At 39.7% G+C, this 17,740-nt stretch overlaps 1 protein-coding gene across 1 annotated transcript; it reads left to right on the top strand.

Moving 5' to 3' along the window:
• The first annotated feature begins 412 nt into the window (after positions 1-412).
• rnf166 (ring finger protein 166) lies at positions 413-12,993 on the top strand. The gene is made up of 6 exons (XM_023425815.2): positions 413-976; positions 3,520-3,676; positions 3,963-4,075; positions 4,417-4,531; positions 5,786-5,893; positions 8,190-12,993. The coding sequence occupies exons 1-6, from the start codon at positions 774-776 to the stop codon at positions 8,253-8,255; spliced, it is 762 nt and encodes a 253-aa protein (XP_023281583.1). The 5' UTR covers positions 413-773; the 3' UTR covers positions 8,256-12,993.
• The last annotated feature ends 4,747 nt before the right edge of the window (positions 12,994-17,740 follow it).

The following is a 17,740-nucleotide window of genomic DNA, read 5'->3' on the forward strand; positions in this document are numbered from 1 at the left end:
CATGATGTTAAATTTCTGTTGCTTGTCAGGACGTTTGCAGGTTGTCAAGTTTTCTCCTCTATTAAAATAATATGTGAGTTGGTTAACAACAAACCAATTCACATTAATTGATGACATTGATAAATATTAATTATCAATTACTTAATTTTATTCCAACTGGTGTGCGACACCTTTCTTTTTGTAAATACATCATCTACTGTTTCCTTGTCTGTTAATAAATGGTGATAACGCGGTTCGGTACTTTTGGCCCGTGTGGTTTACTGTACTCCTCTGAAGTGGGCTCTGGGATTGTAGTTCTGAAGACATATACAGTACAGAGCTCAACTCAATACTGGTACTACAACCTCCATAAAGCACAGGTCGTGGAGGGCTTTTGTTGTAGCCTCTTGTGTTGTTCGTGAGTGTCCACTGGCGTTTTTCCAAAAGCGCTAATCTGACAACCAAGTGGATGTAGCTTCAGCTGCTCTCCGTGAGTTTGTAGATTCGTGTTTTTTATCCAGGTCATCCTCGTAGCACCATGTTGACACTCGTCAACTAGCTCTGCTTCCAATGTTTACTTCTCCGGCATGTCTTCTCCAGCCAGGGGAAAGTAATGCTTTGTTTCGGTGAAGATAATTTCATAGCGAGTATATCGAAAAGCCACCATGTTTGTACGACATATATTCAAACTGCTGTACGGATAATGCGCCAGCTGCCAGCACTTTGAACAGTCGGACAGCTTCCTCTCTCGGGAAGCGAGCTGTTGTCGACAGTTGCAGATCCTCTCCGGCTCCATGATGGCGATGTTTCGGAGCTTTGTCTCGGCGAGCACCCAGCTCCGTCAGCAGCAGCAGCCGCAGCAGCAGCAGCAGCAGCAGCCCGGCAGCGGCGCAGGCTCCCCGGCAGCCCCGGCTGAGGGTATCGAGAGCCAGTTCTCCTGTCCTATCTGCCTGGAGGTCTACCACAAACCCGTCAGCATCGCCAGCTGTGCTCACACGTAAAGTATCTACTTCTTGTTTGGATGTGTGTTGCTGTGTGCGGGCGGACAGTAAGTTACGGTGACATGTCGCTTGTTCCTTCCAGGAGTGCTGTATGTGTGATGTTGTGTGGTTTATGTGTTGTTAGTCACAGCTGGACTGGGTTAGTTCATTTGGCCCATTGTTTTTCTAAAACATCTGGCAGCAGCTGCACCAGGCAGTGCTGTTGTCATTCACCTTTGACTGATGTTGACTCCATCACTACAGTTATTATCCTCACGTTGTAAACAGATCATGTTATCATCATATTTGGTAATATGAACAAACATCCTCTAATTCATTGCAATATTTTAGTGGTGGAATAAGGTGCAATATGGTTTTAATTGAGATGTTTAAATGAGATGCGCTAATATTTTTGCATCTTTCAAACAAAAATAAATAGAGCCTGACATATTGTCAGATAGACGCTTATCAAATATTATTATCTGTAGGCTTGGGCGATATCCAAATGTAATATTTCCATACAGTCGAAATGATGACATTATTGTTTTACTGTATTTTATCCTTTAGGTGCTTTATTTTTATAATATATAATTATATTATTGAACTTTGTGTTTCAGGGTTTATGTTATCAAATATTGGCCTAAGCCTAGTTATCAGTGTAAATGTCAGCTGTTTAATAACACAAATTCACAGTACAGAAATGCCAAAGATTTCAGGTTGAAGGTGGTTTAGAAACAGAGTCTCAGTTTCATTGTTTCTCATCACAGTTGACCTGGTACCTCATGCCTGGTGATGTATTTCACTGAACAGTAGTGAAAAGCTCCTCACTGATGGTGACATCAAGTGGCATGGATGTCGTCCACAGAGAGAAAACAAGGCCACAGTTCTGTAAAGAAAAAACAAGCTGTCAGTCATTACACAGATGAAAACTCTCTGCATGTCAGCAGACCCAAGTGTAAGAGAAATAAGAGTTCTGATGACAGACATCAGGCTGCAACACCAAAAACATCTTTACCAGAGAAGTGGAAGCTTGTTCCTCTGCACTGAGAGCTGCATGTTGTGGTTTTCTGGTACTCTAACTTGCACATGTCATTAATTATTTCTGGATGAGGGCTTGCTGTGGGGGAAACAGGTATCTGAAGACTGAGGTCATCTTGGATCATTTGCAGTCAAGTTAATGTTGATGTGTTACTTGTGAAGACTTGTGTAACTGATGGGATAGTGATATTATCAACTCTTACTGTCTCAGAGAGGCGTATTTCCAATTGTTCTCAGCGTGGAGCTGAAGAGAACAATAGAGCAGATCAGACCTTAGGTAGCCTCAGTTCTATTTCTGGTTAAAGGGAAAATGCAGCTATTTTTACTTCTCTGCTGCTAATGGGGTTAGGTGAAACATGAGGTACTGACACTAATGTTTGCTTCTCACTGGCCCATCCATACTGTACACACACACACATACACACAACAGATCAGACTCAGCTCTATACTGTGTTTAAAACATATGTCTGACTCCCAGTTTCTCCAGTTAAAGCTTTCATCTGTCAAATCCTTGTAGAGTTAATTCATCTCTTCAGAACAGATCATTTTCACACAGGCACAGCCTAAGAGTGACTGTGTGTGTGTGTGTTTGTGTGTGTGTGTGTGTGTGTGTGTTGTGCTGTATATTGTGACTCTTAATTCAGCATTGGATTTTGAAGGAAAGACTCCTGAATATGGTAGAATTTAGGGCTGCAAAATTAATCGAATATAATTGAAATCGCAATATGGCCAAATGCAAATATCCAAATCACAGGAGCTGCAATTGTTTTGATGAAGGTAAAATGTGTCACATTGTTGTTTGCATCATTAGCGTTGTGGTGCAAATCATTTTCTCCAGATGTAAAGGAACATGTTAGTTTGGTACAAGACCATCAAAAATCACATCATCATCATTTAAAGATTTTTTCAGTGAAAATGAAAATGCAAAAACGATCACTGTAAGTGAAACATATTGCAATTGCAATATCTGTCAAAAATTATCACGCTATGATTTGTTTGAATGATTTGTGTTATGTGCAGCCCTAGTAGAATTCTAACTTCTTCCATAAAAAACCCAGCGCTCAGGGACAAAGTGAATACTGTTGTACATGACATCCATGAAATGAACCTATGTTATAATTTTATATCATTCTAATACCATTAAACCATTAATCACCTGCAAGAAAACCAATGGAAAGTAAGTTATAACTGATTAAATGTTAAATAAACAGAAGGACCCAAACATTTCTCATTAAATCTCAGATGTGTTTTGTTTTTTTGTTTTTTGGGTTTATCGGTTTAGGCTAGCCATTAATAATATCATTATTATTATTGTTACTTAGTAGTTTATTGCAAATAAAAGCTCAATGTAAGGAATGTCAATATGGGGGGGGGGGGGTTCTCCTATCTGACCATCGGAATATACTGGTCCCTTAAAGGCTGGCGAACGTCTCCCTACACCTGCAGGGTGACTCTGGGTGGGGACAGGAAGGAGCAGTACCTGCCCTGCTCTAACTTCACCTTTTCTCCTCTGCTGTTCCAGGTTCTGTGGGGAGTGTCTGCAGCCGTGTCTTCAGGTGACCTCACCCCTCTGCCCTCTCTGTCGTGTGCCCTTTGACCCCAAGAAAGTGGAGCGCTCCTCCAGTGTGGAGAAGCAGCTGGCCTCATACAAAGCACCCTGCAGAGGCTGCAGCAAGAAGGTAGATACTGAGCGTCAGCACCAATGTCACAAAATCATGGGCGTAACTTTCCATACTCTGATTAGTGTCTGATTATTATTACTTGGTACATAAATATCATCTTGTGACTGTAACTTTTGTCCAGAATATAAGATGTATGAAGATACAATTCATATTTTATTTTTGCAAGTATGCTAGTGAAGATGTTACTAATATTGATATATAATGTGTGTGTGTGTGTGTGTGTGTGTGTGTGTGTGTGTGTGTGTGTGTGTGTGTGTGTGTGTGTGTATGTGTGTGTTCTCAGGTGGCTCTGGCGAAGATGAGGTCCCACATTGCTTCCTGTTCTAAAGTACAGGAGCAGATAGCCAACTGTCCCAAGTTTGTCCCTGTGGTCCCCACCTCCCAACCTATACCAAGGTACACACACTCTGAACATGACAGCGCTCAGCTGCAGAGACTATGTATGTTCACATTAGCAACTACATTTCCCATGAGTCCCAGCCATAGGTGCACTATCAAAGCTTCAGTGGAAGTTTACATTGTTGTATTTAAGTAGAGTACATTCCAGATACAATCTTACTCCACTGTCTCACAGTGAAATAAACCCATACACAGATCATAAACCATGTGATAAATTGTACATGACCACACTGTACATTCTGACTCATTACCTATAAAATTCCAAGGCTCCAGGATTGAATTAGCTGCTACAGGCTTGTGATAATTCATGTCCTCACTTTGTGTCCTCTCTCATGTAGCAATATTCCAAACAGGTCAACATTTGTGTGTCCATTCTGTGGGGCCAGAAACCTGGACCAGCAGGAACTGGTGAAGCACTGTATGGACAACCACCGTAATGACCCCAATAAAGTGGTAAGAGACTACTCTCTAATATACCAGGTGATCTACACTAACTCAGCTGATCCTGAATCTCCAGACGTGCTCTCACTTGGTCCCAGAATCAGCTTTTTTAGATAGATAGATAGATAGATAGATAGATAGATAGATACTTTATTTATCCCCTCTGGGAAATTCATGTGTCCATTAGCTCATTGTTGTATAATAATAATAATAAAAACAGTTAATAATAAATAAAGATAGATTAGATAGATAGATTAGTCCACTTCCTGCTGAGGTGTTGTATAGCCTGATGGAAGTGGGAACAAAGGATCTCCTGAACCTCTCTGTTCTGCAGCGCAGTGATATGAGACGTTTGCTGCAGCTGTAGCTGCTTCTCTGTCCTGCCAGAATGTTGTGGAGAGGATGGTTGGTATCGTCCAAGATGGCCTCCATCTTACATTGCAAGCATCTCTCCACAACAGTCCTGAGTGAGTCCAGACTCCTGCCAAGCACAGACCCAGCCGTTTTTACCAGCTTGTCCAGTCTCCTTGTGTTCATGTCGGACATGCTGCTGTTCCCAGCAGACTGCAGCATGAAAGACACTGGCCACCACTGACTGATAAAACAAGTGCAGCATTTCACTGCAGATGTCAAAGGACCTGAGCCTCCTGAGGAAAAAGAGCCACATGAACTTTTTTTAGAAACCCCAGAACAGTTTCAGGTTCTCAGGAACTTTATCCACATTTTGTCTACATGAACCTGGTTTTGGTTCCTGGTCTTTGCTCCTGCTCACCCCAAAGCATCATCGTTCCTGAGGTGTCAGGGTGGAGTAGCCCTACTGAACACACTAGAGACCTCCAGACTACAACTCCTTGTAATCTGATGTTATTGACATCTTCATGCTTCCAGTTTTGTGCGCATATTTCATGTTGTATTTTACATCACATTTGATTTATTTTTGAATGCTCTGGGTGTTTTGTTTCTAATGTCTTGTATGTGATTTATCTCACTTTTGGCATTTTTGTATTTTACACATTGTTCATGTCATGTAGTTTTATGTCCAGCCCTTTGACACATATTTTGAGCGATATTCTGCTGTAATAAACTCTGACTTGACTTCAGTTCAGTGTCTGATTACACATGCATGTGACTGTCTGAGTTGTGGCAGTAGCTTGACATAAACTGTGGTATGTGTGTGTGTGTTTGTGTTTGTGTTTGTGTGTATGCGTGTGCGTGCGTGTGTGTTTTTGTTTGTGTGTGTGTGTGTGTGTATCTCTGTCTCTCCAGGTGTGTCCGGTGTGTTCAGCCATGCCGTGGGGAGACCCCAGCTATAAGAGCTCCAACTTCCTCCAGCATCTTCTCCACAGACACAAGTTCTCCTATGACACCTTTGTTGTAAGTCCACTGCTGTTGATTTTAATGTTTAAAAATAACATTTTTAACTTTTACTGCAAGGAAATCATAGAATCATTTCAACAAAGCTAAAGGGAAACATATTCTTTCACCTCTCTTTGGCTGATATCGCTCTGTATAGATTTAGATTCATCTGTCACTGAGATTTCTGCCTCCATTCTAATACAATGGAGGGAATTCTTTCTGTGCTGCTTACAGTACTGAAAAACAGCAACATCATCGCTGAGAACACACTTCCTCTGTAGATAGTAGTTCCAGTGGAAGCCAGGGAAGGTGGTCCTGCTTTATCCCCTGATCCTGAGAAGCTCCCATGAAGAGGGTCCAATAGAAAAACACCACACAGACAGGGAGGGGGGTTAATGCAGTCCAATAGCTGAATGTTTGCTGTGGTGCTCCCTGGCAGGGTGATGTGGCCATGGTGAAAGTTGTCTCCAACAAACATTCTTTTTCATATAAACGCAACACTTTTGTTTTTGAATTCATTGAAATTAAAGATATAAGACTTTTTCTAAACACACAAAAGTGTTCTACTACGAACTTCTGCTTTGCCAAGATCATCCATCCACCTGACAGGTGTGACATATCAAGATGCTGATCCCACAGCATGATTACTGCACCGGTGTGACTTGGGTTGGTCTCAATAAAAGGCCACTTTAAGATGTGCAGTTTTATGTTGAAAAAGGCAGAGGCTACAGATGTGCAGTTTTTTATGGGGAGGGTCGTGGGTCAGAAAACAAGAGAGTATCTGGTGTAACCACTGTTTGCCTCATGCAGTGCAACACACCTACTCAGAGAGTTGATCAGGTTGTTGGTTATTGCCCACTCCTGTTCAGTGGCTTTAATGGTTACTTCCTGAAGCCACTGTATATATAGACTTCCATATATTACACACCTCCATATATTTAACACATGTATACACAAATAAAAAACATTTGACTATAAGTCACCACTGGTAAATTCATGTACTTAAAAGGCCTAATTTATTCCCAAAAGTAGTGAAGCAGGTTTCCAGCTGTAGAAGAATTGAATAACAAGTCACATGGGGGTTTATCTTCTATTGAACAACTTATTCTTTTAACCTTCAGTAATAATCACTTGCAGTTTTCAATGCTTATTGTTTTCTTGGTGTCTAACTCCCATGAGCACGTGGTTGCATAAGGAGATTTCTCCAGGTTGACAATTTCACTATAAAAATAACTCAGTATTTTATTTTTGTGTCCACCTGACTGAGCTGATATAACTGAATTTACAAATATCTGAAACATTGCTTTTGTTCTAGTCCACACACTCATCAATTTACTGTTCCATCATACAGATCTTTACAAAAGTAAAAGCATAATATACTAGCAAATAGCAAATAATTTTAATGTGTCTCAATGAAAGGTAAATCAGACAGCAAAAATAATTCACAACTGATTGTTTATGATGAGGAAGTGTTTCTTTAGTGTTTGTTTGATTCATGTAAGTGTAAGGTTTGGATCTATGTTGCACTGACTATTATAAAAAAATCCCCATCACATTATTTGTGGTCATTTGCACATATAGTCACACAAAAGGACATTGATTTTGTGCGAATACATACAAGTGGCATACAATGGATGGTCCATAGAATAATATTTATTTAAACTTTATTTGTACAGCACCTTTCATACAAGAAATGTATGAAATGAAATTTACAACAAAGAAATGAAACGCTTTACATGAAAAGACATAAAATGAAACGTTAAAAACACTGATGTAAAATGAGGTGGAATAATAATAAAATAATAAATAATAAATCATTAAAATAAAAAAATGATTACATAGAATGCATAAAATTGGTAAGACATCAATATTCATAACAGCATTTAAAATAAGTGCTGAGCAAAGTGCAAAATTTCAGAGCTGGTTAAAGGCTGAAGTAAAGAGATAAGTTTTTATCTTTCTTTTGAGAACACTCAGTGAGCTTCTTCTTCTCTGGTATCTACAGGTCATGTGTTCCACACATAGACTGTATATAAAGGGTTCCACAGCTTTGGGCTGTAACTGACAAAGGCTGCATCCCCAATTTTCCTACAGCTGTTACTGCTACTACTACCTCAGTGTTCTTGGAGGTCTATAGTTAATCAGGGAGTTCAGATGCAGCTTGGTCCTCGCCCGTTAAGGCATTTGTATATAAGGAGGAGGAGCTTAAAATCTATTCTAAATGTAACAGGAAGCCATAGAAGAGGTAGTTAGATGCAGGTTGTGTGGTGTGGTGTACGGTGACTCTCAGCTGTTGTTTCTTGCGTTTCATCAGGACTACAGCATTGATGAAGAGGCAGCACTGCAGGCAGCTCTGGCACTGTCACTGGCTGAAAACTGACGAGTCCCACCACCATCGTCCTCCTCACTGTTAGCACCAACTCCACCATAACTGCTGTCACCCTGGTCCCGCTGCACTGCTGCTGTTCCTCCCTGACTGAGAAGGTGTCATCCATCCAGCAGACACACCTGACCCTCACAGTGTGTGCAGAGATCCGACTCACTGAGACGTCCAGCCAGCTTTGGATTAGGTGATAAACTCTGTCTTTTCACACCAAGGATATTTGTATTCTGGTGTAATATTAGTGTAAGCGTTACAAAACAACAGGAGTTTGGATGTACTGGATCTTCACGGCTTCATTTGGACTTAATGATTTGAAGACAGAGGATCCTGTGGGTTTGGAGTGGATCCAGTGGTCCAGACCGCCCCTGAATGTGGTCTGAGTGATCGGATCTCAAATGTGTCCTCAATGCGCCTTGGGTGCGTTCACACCTGAACTTAGAGCTGATCACTGGTGATCAGATCACCTGAGACGGATGTTAACACCAGGATTGAACAGGGCCTTCACCCTTCACCAGTAGTTCAGGTCTCTGACAACTCAGCTCATCTCAGCTCAGTAGGACATGAAGAGCTTGTTGGCTGGAGCTGTTCGTAGTGCAGTAACATGGTAACACTTGAAGTGGTACTGTCCATGACATCCTCTAATGGTCATGGTCTGTAGGTTTGAGGACCACACAATAAGTTGGGAACATCCCCTCTCCCCCTCAAAGCCCAACCCCAACCATTTATTCTTTCTACAACCAAGACTGAAAGTAAATTTCTTTCTCGAGGGTCTGTGTGATCCATCTCAGTTGGCAGTTTATTAGGAACACCTGGTTGAAACTAATGCAGTCTCAGAAAAACTCTCCAGTGACATATCGTCCTTCATGAAGCTCTGAATGTTCAGTTTTTGTTGAAACTGTTTCAGAGAGGTGTCGGTTTAACTGTGGGATCGTTTTGGAGGCTGCAGTTGGTTACTTTTTCACAGATGCTCCTAATAAACTGCCAGCTGAATACACACCTGTGCATGCAGACATCCAGTGGAGTACTAACAGAGGCAAATCAGCTGTCCACTTATGTTCTGGACCATATCAAGCCGACGGCTCTTTACACGCCGCCACCAAACACACACACAGTTTCCTCGGCTCATTGTCACCTCAGTGCTTTGTGTGGAGCCTCACTCACAGATGTAGACAAAGAAGCTTAAAATCAGCATTTAGAGTTGTGTTAACTTCACTTGGCACAGTAATGGCAGTGTGATCGGTCAGTCTTGATGTTAGATGCTAATGGCAGGTTAGACTTTTCCAATATGGAAGAATTATCAGGTTTCTAATCCATGACTCTGATCAAAGATTCAACATTCAACACACTTCAGTCTCTTTGGACAGAAGCAGTTGGCATCAGGAGCTGGGTCCTTTAACCAGATCCCAGAACAGCTGGACTCATTGGTAAATTCACCCAAAGAGCCAAGTGTTGAAGTGAGCAGAGTCAGACCGCCAGCTGACATCCGGACCTGTGGAACTGATCAGTGTCATGTTGAACTAGTTTGAAATGTTTCCATGATAAATTGGTATTTTGGCAGCACCAAACTGGCTGATACACATCCTGGAAGCTGAGCCGCAGCTCATCCGTTACTGTCCAATCCCAGCTTCACTGAAGGCAACAGCAGAGACATAAACCCAAGAGACGACAGACTTGCATCAACGAAGGAAGGGTCATTCACCGTGTCCCTAACAGCTCATACAACGGCGTCATTCATCCACAGTATGTTAACGTTTACAATAACAGACATTAGCAGCCCATTCACTGTCACACCCAAAAGCAAAGTTGAACAGTTCCTATTTTTTATCCGTGTGAATATTTGCACTTGTTAAAATTTTTTTCTACCAGATTGATCTGCAGATATTAGCTGTAAAAAATCAGACAGGTTGGAAGTGCTGGATTGAGGTCTGACCTCCGTGTTACTGTTACCTGCTTCAACTCTTGCTACAAGGAATATTTTTATGATGCATCTGCCAAGATAAATGAGTATAAAAAGATATATTTTTGGAAAATGTTTCCGTTTCAAAACCACCAGACTAATATCAGACATGGGTCACATATGTGTCTACAACCTTTCTGGGACACTGAAGTTGATTTACAAACTTGAATTGCTGTTCTCACACACACACACACACAAGAAACTTGTACAGGACTAGAGAGGATGGGACTTGTTGAACAGAGGTGTTTTCTGTAGTTGCACCAATAGATGGCGTCCTTCTCCAGACATGCAGAGCCATACTGAAGCCCTCACACACACAAACACATGGAGACCATGTTTTCTATGGAGGCAGGATGTGGAGAAAATAGAAAGGCTAACTTTGGCTAATGTTTCCACAGAAAGATGCATCCATCATTTGCACTTTAATTCATTCAGTTTTTTTAATAATAGTTGGAATTCTTTTTGTATAATCTTAACTCTTGTTTAATGTTTTTTGCAATTAAATCTCAATGAAGATGAGTCTTTAGTTTAAAAAAAGATCTTGTAAATTGTAAAAGGCGTCAGATGTTAGTTTGTTTGATAGAAAATGTACCATTAGTTTTATTTGTATGACAAAAATCTCAAATATTTGTTGACTGAATACTTCATTTAAATGGGCAGCATGTGCCATGTGTTTCTTCCAATGATGTTTTTTGTGGTCAATATAAGTAGAAATGACTGGGGATCCTCTTTATGCAACAGCAGAGCTGACGTTGACCCACTGTAACCACAGGAGGAGTTCTGGCCTGTTGTCACCACAGATCAAAACATGGATCAGATCATATAGAACTGAAGTCTTCAGACTAAGCATGAAGCTTATTTTCTTTTGCATTACTGATGCAAATTGGACTGCTGATAACTATGGTGGCTCTGAGAGATCAACACACTGCTGCACAACTTAAGAAAAAATGCAAACAGACAAAACACAAACAGCTTCAGAAATCATCTTCATCAATTTGGCAACACATGAAGTGTTTCCAGGGGACACTAAACAGTGATGCAGGGGCACCCCGGTGCATACTGTAAGGGCATAGTCCTAACCGCACTGACCCAGGTTCATGCACGACTTGTGGCTCTTTGCTGCATATCATCCTCTCTCTCTCTTTCTCTCTCTCTCTCTCTCTCTCTCTCTCTCTCTCTCTCTCTCTCTCTCTGTATCTCTCTCTCTCTCTGTCTCTCTCTCTCTCTCTGTCTCTCTCTCTCTCTGTTGCTATTGGAATTAAGGCAAAAAAACTTAACTTAAGTGATTAACTTGGCTAGGACAGACTTGAGTGGATGTATTATGAAACATCTATGTGCACTTGTTCAATACTTTTTAACTTCAAAAGTTGCAAAGTATTGAACAACAAGTTTGTTGTGAGTACTTGCAGCTCATGTGTTGTCAAACTGATGAAGATGTTTTCTGAATTTATTTGTTTTGTCTATGTGCATTTCTTAAATTGCGGTGTGTTGAGCTCTCAGGGACACCGTAGATAATGGACTGTGCAGACATCAGCTGTGTGATGTCAGAATTCACCGGGATTCAGTTCAATAACTTCCTATTATTTTCCAATGCAGTCCTCTCAGTTTCTCTGTTCGTGCATGAATCATAAAACATTGGGATGAGCCCAAATCTCTTGCTCTTGTTGATACAGTTTTTTCACTGTAATCTGAGCTTCCAAACATATTGACCAAAATATTAGAGCCCGACCGATATTGGATTTTTGGGGTTGATACCGATATTAGGGAGTAAAAAATTCAGATATTGATATATCGGCCGATATTGTCCAAAATTACATCATTGCACTGAAGTGGTAAATTTAACTGGCAATTAAATAACTATCGAAATAAATAACTATAAATAAAAAACATAAGAACAAATACAGTATTTTTATATATCATATATATATATATATATATATTTAACTTAAATGAAAACAAAGGATCAAATATACATAAAATGCTGCCTATATAACTTGACTTTAACCAAGCATTTCCACTGCATTATTGCTTCCTAATAAAAGTATTCATATCCGTGCATATCGGAGGATATATGCACCGATACCGATAATCTGTGATAGGCCGATTAAAATATATCCACATTAGGAGGTGCTGCAGCACTTTAAAAATTAACCTCACGTTCAGTCTGAACACAGCTTTTAAAATTTTAATGAAAAAAGTCACAGCTCCATCAATGAGTTTTTTTTTCCTCCAGAAAAACTGATGACTGACACTTTTAGCGTATGCACCATGAAAAGATTCATCTGTCTTCTCTCTGGTGTCAGTATTCTTCTTCAGTAAAGTGCATATCATGCTCATAATATAAAAACTTTAAATCTTTCACGTAAATGAAAGCTGTTTTTAATATTTGAGTGGATTTCAAAGCCCTCAAACAAACACAACTATTTCTTCTGTTTTTTATATTCATGTTATAATAGCAATCTTTTCTAAATGCTTGTTACCTTATGCTTGTTCACAGCACTCTTACCTCTGTAGCAGAACTCTTAGAGTCTTATTTTGTTACGGTTTGTGTACTCCATGTTTATCAGTGTCTTTCTGAACTATTTAGTTAAACACATTTTCCTCAAGACATGTAAATAATCTGTTTTTGTGCTGTTGCATTTAAAATGTTATGAAAAGAGCAGGAGCTAAGTGTGTTAGACTGTGGAGGCTTTGGAGGATTTTCTTAACAATGTGTAGTGCAAACATGGATGTGCATGAACACTGTCTGGCTTGTTAGGATTAAAGGAGTGGTTCAGATTTTTATCGCAAAACAATTCTCACTTGCCATGTGTAGTCGCTGTAATCTGTAGTAGCAATCAGCTACATGGTGGACATGTATTTTAAATTCAGTTGAAGTTAATAGTCTGAGTGACCCAAATCAAGTGGGCAGCTTTGTTCTTGTTATTCATATGGTGGCTTGTTGTTGGTGTTTCCACAGGAAGGAAATACCACCTGTGGTAACAGGAAGAGCAAGTTTCATTCTCAAAAGTCTGTAACTTAAGGTGACCAGATTTTTTAAAAATGAAAACCGGGGTCATCTCCAGTTCGACGGTCAATATATATCAGTAAAAATATCCAATGTTTTTATGTATTTTGTCTACGGTAACTGTACTGTAATAAACTGTGGTGAAGGCCAACTGATAAAATTAGTGAGGTTGCCAACTGTCCCACAAAATAGCCTTACGGAAACATCCCCTAATTGGAAACAAAAAGATGTTTTCCGTATTGAACTGATACTGCTAGTTGTCCTGTATTTTTCAGTGTAATTCTATGGAAGATAAATATTACAGGTTAGACTATTAAAACAATTTGTCTGATTTCTAACCAATGAGTGAGCCAAATAACCTTTTCTCTGCCTAGAAACAACAAAAAAGGAAAAAAATTTGATTTGATAACTCTTATTTTGATGGTTTTAGCTTCATTGCTGCAGCTGCTAAAGCTAGCAGCCAGCTCGCTCTGTTGGCCAAAACAAGCACAACGCTAGACATGTGCCTGTCTGCTCTGCTGCTCCGGTCTGTCTTTAATTCAGTTAAAAACGCTGGCATTTGCGGACACAGGCCATGGACAACAGGGATGTCTGGTCAGCCTACTGTAACTTTTGAGTTAGCTAACTCAGACTGTCCACACCTCCATTAGCTTTACGATGCAAAGAACGAAGGGAATGCTACATGGCTAGCATGGAAGGAGGTTTACAGTGATTACAGCGACCACATGTGAGTATTGATTTGTGATAAACAGGAAAAATCCAAACCTATCCTATAAGTATTGCTAAGTAGCCAACAGACTCATTTAGCACCAACATGCTAATGCTACCTTCTACTAGCACAGCAGATACTGTATTTAGCCTGCTAATTACATTATCTAAACCATTCTAGCACCTCCAACATAACTAATAGAACTGTAGCCTGCTTTAACCAAGACCCCAGATGGCTAACAGGGTGTCAGGGACTGACTGGACCCCAGTGAAGTGGATTAATGGTAAAATAAGAGCTGAGGTGACAGTCGGGGCACTTCACAGATTGTACACAGAGGTCAGTTTAGTTGTCATGTCCTAATCAACAGCTGTTAGTAAACAGCTGTTGATTAGGACATGACAACTAAACTGTCTACTTCACAGAATATTACTCTCATGATGTTATAGCGATGTCATCAGGGTTAGCTCAGCTTGGACTCACAGACAACAAACTTACAACAGAAAACTGTTACAAACTTAAGGCATGACATTTGAAAATTGTGGGTGTTTACCAGACAAGAGTCTAAGAGAAGAGATGCTGTCCAGTTGAATTATGGGAAATGTAGGATCCAGTGTATGTGGAGCTGTCACAGCCGCAGCTGTTGATATATTTTTTAACACTTTCTCTCTTGAGTTCCTCACTAAACCCCTGGAGCGCCCCTGTAAAACATAAAACCACAACACCACAAAAAATCTGTCAGATGTCATGGGAAGTAAAACTGAAACAAACTTTAACCCCAAAACACTGGAGTAAAAGTGAAAAGAGTAGGTGGGTGCCATTTTCAAATTAATTACACAAAAATAAAGATTTAATGTATTAAAAGAATCGGCCATCACATTGGCAAAATGTTCACAAGTAGGCGATATAATGTAGATTCAAAACAGCACATTGTCTTGAGACTAAACTGATTAACTTCTTACTCTGAGGTGAGTTTCACTGAGGTCATGTTTGAGTGGAAAGACGTTTGAAGACGAGTGCAGACGAGTAAATCTGAAGTCTGCCTTCAGTGTGATATAATATGCATTCTTTATAAACATAGTAATAATACCAATAAGAAGTGCTTGCAGTGCCAGTGCTGCTGGAGATGATGATGATGTCTGGATTTTCCAGTTGTTGCACTGCTTGGGATTTTATCAAAACAATATAAAGATTTTTTTTGTTTGTTTTTTTTTTAGCATTTTTTTTTTGTTTTCCCCTCAAATAAAATGGAAAAACACAGAATATGTAGTAGTTGTGTTTTTATTATATGGTTTTAAATATGCAACAACATGCTTTGTTGAGACTGTCCTGTTTCCAAGTCATGTGTGCAGCAGGTTATTATGACCCATAGTTCGGTTTTGTTGCTAGGCTAGTGGTCATAGTAATGATGACAGCAGTTTATGTTGTTTCTATTATCCATGACTGTTCAACAAAGTTAACTACGTTGTCATTATTGTAACCATGACAACAAAGATCGTCTGTTTAAGAAGTACTTATTTCAACTTAAATCACAAGCTTTTCCTTAACCTGACCGTTATTATAGTAACCACAGCGACGAAGGCAGGTACTCTGCTCTAGGTACAGGTTGTATGTTTATTATTGTAACCATGACCACCGAGGTCTGGTATGCCTGCTGCTGCAGGGGCAGTATTTCAGGAGACATTGCTATGGGCTGTATCGGAGGGTTGAAAGAAACGACCTGTGTGGTTGTTCAGGTTGGAGGAGTTGAAATAGAAGTCAGTACATTAATGCTCTGTCATAGGCTACTAACTTAGTCTGTATAAGGTCAAATATAAGAACATACACACTGTGCCTGAATCACTATGTCTCAGGTGGTTTTGTCAAAATTGTGGTTGTGGGGTAAATACATAAAACCATGAGAGAGATTAAGTTTTCATCTCCCTGCAGTGGTATCTACTCTATGCAGATAGTAAGCACCACACATGAAATTCCATTCACCTCCATCATATTGATGTGGAGGCAGACGTCTCAGACAGATAAAACCAAAGCTTTCTAGACAGGAAGTGAGAAAATACAGATACTGTGTATATCGGGTGAACTGACGCTTTAATAGATGAAGTAAAGAGCACGAAGGGTTCACAATATGTGGCCAGAGATGAGTGCAAAGACACACACATACACACTCTTGTGGTCGTGGTGGAAAAAGAGGCGGGGGTGTAATGGCTTGGTTTGGCATAGTTGGAAATGTTAGCACGCAGCACCTGTTGCAACCTCACTGAGCTGCACAGATATACCCAGCTCCATCTCTCCTGTCTGTCTCTACACCACCACAACAACCTGCCCCCCAACCCCACAGATTCACTCTTCTTTTCTCACTTCACCTATAGAAACACGACCACACACACTCATGATGGCAAATACTGTTAATTTTACATTCTTAGTTGTATCCTGTTTTTCCAGCAACAAAGTGAGATGTCTTAAGACAAATGGCTGCCACGACAGCATCATTGTTGCATACTCTCTGTGGACCTGGAAGAATCAAATGTATACCTATACTTTCTAAATCCAGATTAACAGGAGCACACTGCATGTTAGAAATGTGTGAGGACAATCTGCAAACTATCAATTATTGAACCACTATTAAGATTTAGTTTTGAAATTATTATAATTTATATTAGAGGCATCCTTGCAAAGGAACCCCTGCACATTGAAGGTTGTAAAATTTTAGATGTATAACTGCACACTGTCTTATTGAGGATGCACCAAAGCACATGGACAAGCAGGTTAAAGGAAGTTCACTGGTTTCAACCATGATTGTGGTGGCTGCATTGTTTGCCACCTCCATCATTCACCGTCATATAAAACTGATTTTCAATGGCAGATATGATTTGAAAGACCGTAACCACTGGGATTACATGTTTTATGATCACAACAAGGTAAGTTCAGTGTGAAAAGTTGCAAAATGTTCATATTGAATGTACCTGCACTGACATTATGTTTCATATTTTTTTCCTAAAATATCTGCTTTTAGCAACAAAAGCATGTTTAGGCAACACCAAACATGTGTTTAATGGTAGGGAAAGATCTTTCTAGGTTAAATTTTTAAAAAGTCATGTTTACTTTTTCAATATTTCACCAAAACCACCATCAAGTAGTGTTTCATCAGCCCAAACCTAAACCTCCCTACAACTTCTGTGTGGTACAAGAACACAGCACTTCAATAAGCAACAATTTTATTTTTATATTATTATTATTTTTAAGTTTTTAAATATTTCTATTTAGTAGCTTATAAACCTGATTTTCAGGGGGCAGACTTGTGCTGTCTTGTAAATTTGCATCTGGAAATCATATCTTTATAACAGGAAGGCTGACTTACAAGGGGAGCATGAGCTTTGAAAGATGTTTACCAGCAAGGGAGGGTCTAACCACAACATGCTTTTGGTTGCATTATGGGAAATGTAGGATCCAGTGTTTTTGGAGCTCTATCCATATAAGGGACCAGAATCCTATCTTCTGCTGCTTTGATTTTGCGATAATATTTTTATTTCAATTTTTAACACCATGAAGTACAGCCAGTTATTCAATATACTGTATTATTCAGCATAATTGCTGCATTGACACAAAACCAACAACAGAAAACCTCAAAACAAGAATGCTCCTCCTGTTTCAACAAATGTCTTTAGAGGAAATATAAATAATAATAATAATTTCTGGGAAACTTGGAAACTACAATGTCCACAGAAACATAATAAATGAAGGGCTTCCATATTTTCTCAAATATATGCTATTTAACCTTTAATATGTAAGTTATCCTTTCTAATGGAAGGTTT

This window comes from Seriola lalandi, unplaced genomic scaffold (genome assembly GCF_002814215.2).
Source record: "Seriola lalandi dorsalis isolate HSWRI2012SDOR001 ecotype SW California unplaced genomic scaffold, Sedor1 jcf7180002054795, whole genome shotgun sequence".
NCBI classification, from domain to species: domain Eukaryota; kingdom Metazoa; phylum Chordata; class Actinopteri; order Carangiformes; family Carangidae; genus Seriola; species Seriola lalandi.

What these genes read in the sequence shown, in the direction of transcription:
- rnf166 (XM_023425815.2), top strand. Translation starts at nt 774, where the DNA reads ATGATGGCGATGTTTCGGAGCTTTGTCTCGGCGAGCACCCAGCTCCGT. An exon ending in ATCGCCAGCTGTGCTCACAC is followed by an intron (nt 977 to 3,519) that starts GTAAAGTATCTA and finishes CTGCTGTTCCAG; the next exon opens with GTTCTGTGGGGAGTGTCTGC. An exon ending in GCAGAGGCTGCAGCAAGAAG is followed by an intron (nt 3,677 to 3,962) that starts GTAGATACTGAG and finishes GTGTGTTCTCAG; the next exon opens with GTGGCTCTGGCGAAGATGAG.